General features: G+C 46.3%; 1 protein-coding gene across 1 annotated transcript in view; it reads right to left on the minus strand.

Annotated features, from left to right (window-relative positions):
- The window catches only part of SAV1 (salvador family WW domain containing protein 1), a 37,973-nt gene extending 36,822 nt beyond the window's left edge, over positions 1–1,151 (minus strand). Inside the window, exon 1 of the mRNA XM_017849463.1 lies at positions 678–1,151. Within this exon, the coding sequence (XP_017704952.1) occupies positions 678–771 (94 nt within the window). The 5' untranslated portion in view covers positions 772–1,151. The remainder of the gene's footprint in view (positions 1–677) is intronic.
- Between the last annotated feature and the right edge of the window lie 3,839 nt (positions 1,152–4,990).

Genomic DNA, 4,990 nt, shown 5'->3' on the forward strand with positions numbered 1-4,990 from the left:
CTTTTCCGGGGGTGGGGCGGGGGGGGGGCGGTGGAATTTCTCTAACACGATAGAAATCATTTTGAGTTGCCTTTTTGGAATCTCACGAATATAGCCAAATACAAAGGCTTTTGGCTCTCTGCTCTGGGATGTAAGAGTGATGAAGCTTTGGGTGGCAGCCAGAAGAACTACGGTGTGCTTTTCACCTTCTCAAGTCTGCATCCGGCAGCAGGACTAAGGAATTCTGCCCCAGAGTTTGCACAACTTGCAGCACGGTCGAGACACCCACAATGTTTGCAAACATGAGGCACATCTCGACGCATCCAGAAGAGTAAAAAGTGTCCCTGTCTAATTACTCTTACTCCTACAGCATTAGGTTATAAGCAATTTAAGTGTTTTCTAGTCTCTCTTCCAGTACTCAAAACCAACAACTCTCTGCCAGGCGGGGCGAGGAAGTCTGTTATTTTTAGGGGGTGCTCTTGGCGGGGTTAGGCGCGGGGGGACTAACCCAAGTTTCTTAGTCTTATGGGCTTTCAATCAACGAATACCACTTCAGGCACAAGAAAATCTCAAAACCAGTCTTTCACAGCGACCAGCGACGAAGGAGAAGCCCTGGGGACCCGCCGGCGCCCCCGCCCAGGTCCCTGCAGCCCCCGGCAGCCTGGGCCAGGTGTGGGCGCGCCCCGCCTGACACTCACTCCGAAGCAGAGGCGACGTCTCCTTCTTCACGTACTTCCCCTGCACCTCGGCCGGCTTGGACACTTCGTTTTTGGTTTTCTTTCGGGACAGCATCCTTCTCGACGAGGCCCGAGGCCGCGCTGAGCTGCCTCCCTAGAGCTCCGCGCCGGGCGCCGGCCGTCTCCGCCGCCACCTCCGCCGGCGCCGCCGCCTCCTTCCCTCCCGAGCCGCCGCCTCCGCCGCCGCCTGTCCGGAGCCCGGGGTTGCCTGCAGGGACTGCCTCATGTTCAGGGCGCTAAGCGCGCCGGCCGCCGCTCAGTCGCTGGTCAGTTCCTTCCCGGAAGTCGGCCCGCTCTGCGACGCTGCTCGGGGACGCCGTGAGAAAAGCCCAGCGACGCCGGGCCAGGGCCATGGTTCGCCGCGGGCCGCCGGGCAACCGCTACCACTACCGCCGTCGCCGCCTACATCCCGTAAACTTTCCCCGCGGCCGCTGGGAATTCTGGGAAGCTCGACGCAGCGCGGGTCGCCGCTGCCCCTCCCCCACCACAGCTCTGGGCGCTGCTGCGGGGCGGGACTCGGGTGCCGGTGCTCTCGGCTAACGGGCCGGTTCCACCGAACCGCGGCTGTCCTCGCTCATCCTCACCGAGAAGCAGGTCCTGCCAACTAAGAAGATGAAGGACGAATCCTCTCTCGTTTTGAGCGGGAGCTCGTAGCATGCGCAAGTCGTGAAGCCGTTTTCCACGACATTTTTGTTGTTGTTTTCGTATCCTCCCGGGATTTGTAACGGAGGCAGTGACTCTTTTCCCCGAAAACGTTTTTCCGTGTTTGAGGGTGTTCTTCCTAGTGTTTCCAAGGCCGGTGAATTCAGTTCTGTAAAAAATGTGGAATGCTAACCATGACCCCCAGGCTAGTACTATATCATATCATCTGTTTTGCCGGAAGCCTTCATGCTGGTTAACTAGAAATAAGTTGATCCTCTACTGAGTATCAGGGAGTGCGTTTTTCTAATAACAGGAACAAACGAAAGAATGCAAGATGGAATTTCCAGTACCTCTTTTTAAGATACATTTGGTGTTAGCATATTACAATTATTTTATTGCATCATTATCATTAGTATGATTAATAGCCAAGTATTTCCTCCTGACGTTATGTGTTACGATCTTAGAATTTTGAGGACTTTGACCACTGCAAGTCGGGAGCAGGAATTTTTTATCTAAAATAATAGACTCTACTCCCTTCTATATAACTTAGCAAGACTGCCAGATGTACAGGATAACATTTGGAAAATAAGATTGGATTCATCCCCTAGTGACCAAATTCAGGCTTTAATAATGAGGAATGCTTTCCCTGAGATCTAAAACATCTCACAAGAGATCTAAGACATGTCACAACAAAAGACATGGAATTTTTTTACCACATAAGATTAAAAAGATGGTCAAATTTTGTTTTACCATGAGCAAACAAATGAGACATTTAATCTAGGGTCTGTCTCCATATGTTCCCTTGGTGCAGATCTCCCACAATTCATTCATTTAGCAATAAATACTCATCACCCACTGTGCTAGGCACTGTGCTAGGTGTTTGTGATATAGCGATAAGCAAAACAGACAAAAATCCCTACTGTCATGGGAAAGAAAAAAAATGACGAAAAATAAGCAAAACATACTATGTTAGATAGTGGTAAGTGATGAAATGAAAATAAGAGAGCACTCGCAATTTTAGAGAGGGTGATAGAGGGACCAGAGAAGGCTCAGGAGAAGGTGACATTGGAGTTAAGTGACAGAATGAGGAAACTGGCCATGCAGCTATCTGGAGGAACAGTATTCCAGGCAGAAAGAACAGCAACTGCAAAGTCACTGCAAGTGGCTATGTTCCTGGCAGATTGGAGGAACAGTAAGAGGGTTTACTACTGGAAAAGAGGGGGAGACGAATGGGGAATGCAGTTAGAGAGTAACAATAGCCACCGCACCTTGGGCTTTGTAGGCCATTGTAAGGAGTGTTACTTTGAGCAGAAGAGTGACATGATCTGAGTTAATGTTTTCATAGGACTGCTTTGGGTGCTGGGTGGAGAGTAGACAATGGAGATAAGGGCAAAAGCAGGGAGATCAGTCAGAAGTTATTGCTGGCTTGGACCCAGGTAATAATAGGTGGAGATAAGTGGACGCATTTTAGACATATTTTAAAGAAAGCCCGCCAAATTTGCTGACATTGAATATGGAGTGTGAGACTATCAGTCACTCCCATGGGTATGAAAATCTTAAGAAACAGAATTGGAACTCATTAGAGGCAGAGTGTACTCTGAGAGAAACATTAGAAAAATAGTTACTTGTTCCTGTGGTTCAGAAATAAGGACAAGTCCTAAAGCATTGATAGTGTGCAGGGAGAAGAAAGAGTGATGAAAATTCAGTGAAAACACAATGGGGTTTTGTTACACATCAGAGTGTGAAGGTGGGAGCTGAAGGGGGAAGGGGGAGCCAAAGAAGTGCCAGGTTTCTGCCCGAGGCTTACCCCAGAGAAGGACAAAAGGATATTAGTACCTTGTTAATAAAGGCAACTCTTGTCACTGGGAGTTTTCCCAGAGCCTGAAATATGGGACACCTTTCACGTGTGGAGTAAAGAATCCTAGAATTTTATAGTTGAAAAAGAATTCTGAGATTACCTGGGCTCACCTCATCAACATCAAAAAGGAACGAGAAAATTAAGTGTTTTGCCTCAGATTACATTCCTGGTTAATGACAGAATAACATCAGAACTGGAGTTTTCGATTTCCTTTTTTTTTTTCTGAGGTAGAGTCTCGCTCTATCCCCCAGGCAGGAGTGCAGTGGCACTACCTCAGCTCACTGCAACCACTGCCTCTCAGGTTCAAGCGATCCTCTCACCTCGGCCTCCTGAGTAGCTGGGATTACAGGCGCCCACCACCACACCCAACTACTTTTTGTATATTTAGTAGAGACCGGATTTCATCATGTTGGCCAGGCTGGTCCCGAACTCCTGGCCTCAAGTGATCCGCCCGCCTCGGCCTCCCAAAATGCTGCGGTTATAGGCGTGAGCCACTATGCCAGCCTCAATTTCCATTTGGGGCTCTTTTCTGCTACAGAACATTCAGAATCCCACTAATGTGAGTCCAGACTGTTTCTAACACAGTTGTTTGGAAAGCCATCTATGTTCCTTACAAAGTACTCCGTTGTACAATGCTATTTCATTTCTTTGAATTATAGCAGAGAGAAAGCCTTAATTAGGTGCTCTATTTAAGACACCTAATTGCCTTTTTATCAAGGAGGGTACATTCCAGAATCAACAATCTGCAGGCAGCATTAGCTATAGCAATGCACAACAAATACGTGAACTTTGAATTTGAATCCTTAAATCTAAAAGCTTTGAATTAACATCTGTTTTCTAGAAATTCCTTGACTTCTGAGAATTTTTATTAAGGAATTCAGATTTGCTATAGTTCAACAGAGCTGTAATTCTCCAGACATTGCCTTCAATAATGCTAATACTGCATTCCATAGTAGAGATTTTTTTTCCCCCTTACAGTTACATTCTCAGTGGAGAAAACTGGCAATTAGGAAGCTTCTCATGTTTTAACAACTTTTTTTAAAAATTAATTTAGCATCAACATTTATTTTAGTGGAGCCTGTGGGGTATGACCCTGGGCTCACCTCATAGCATTCTGAGTTCTTGGTTGTCTCATCTGAAAATGAAGAAAGTGAACCATTTGATTTCTTTTCTTTTCTTTTTTTTTTTTTTTTTTTTTTTTTGAAGGGGTCTTCCTTTTTCCCCCCCGGCGGGGGGCGGGGGGGGGGTCTCTACCTCCTGGGTTCACACTATTCTCCTGCTTCAGCCTCCTGAGTAGCTGGGACTACAGGTGCCCACTGCCACCCCTGGCTAATTTTCTGTATTTTTAGTGGAGACAGGGTTTCACCTTGTTAGCCAGGATGGTCTCAATCTCCTCCTGACCTCGTGATCTGCCTGCCTTGGCCTCCCAAAGTGCTGGGATTACCGGCATGAGCCACTGCACCCAGCTGAACCATTTGATTTCTGAAGTGTCTTTCAGTCCTGGAGTTTTCCACCATGTAGGCAGAAGGGAATATGCAAAAATAAAAACTTACCTTCACAGGATAAGAGAAATGTTGGTGATTTTCTTTCTTTAAAAAGTTTGTTTTTTATTCAACTATTAAAATATTAAATTATCAGCATTATATAAAGTCATCATTAGTATAAAAATAAAATTTCATGCCAGATTGTTACTTTCAAAGACAGCTAAGCGCTTTATGCTATGTTGATGTCCTCTTGTTAGAAGCATGTAAATTTTTTTTTTTTTTTTTTTTTT

The sequence above is a fragment of the Rhinopithecus bieti genome, unplaced genomic scaffold, assembly GCF_001698545.2.
Source record: "Rhinopithecus bieti isolate Rb0 unplaced genomic scaffold, ASM169854v2 scaffold_29928, whole genome shotgun sequence".
NCBI lineage: Eukaryota > Metazoa > Chordata > Mammalia > Primates > Cercopithecidae > Rhinopithecus > Rhinopithecus bieti.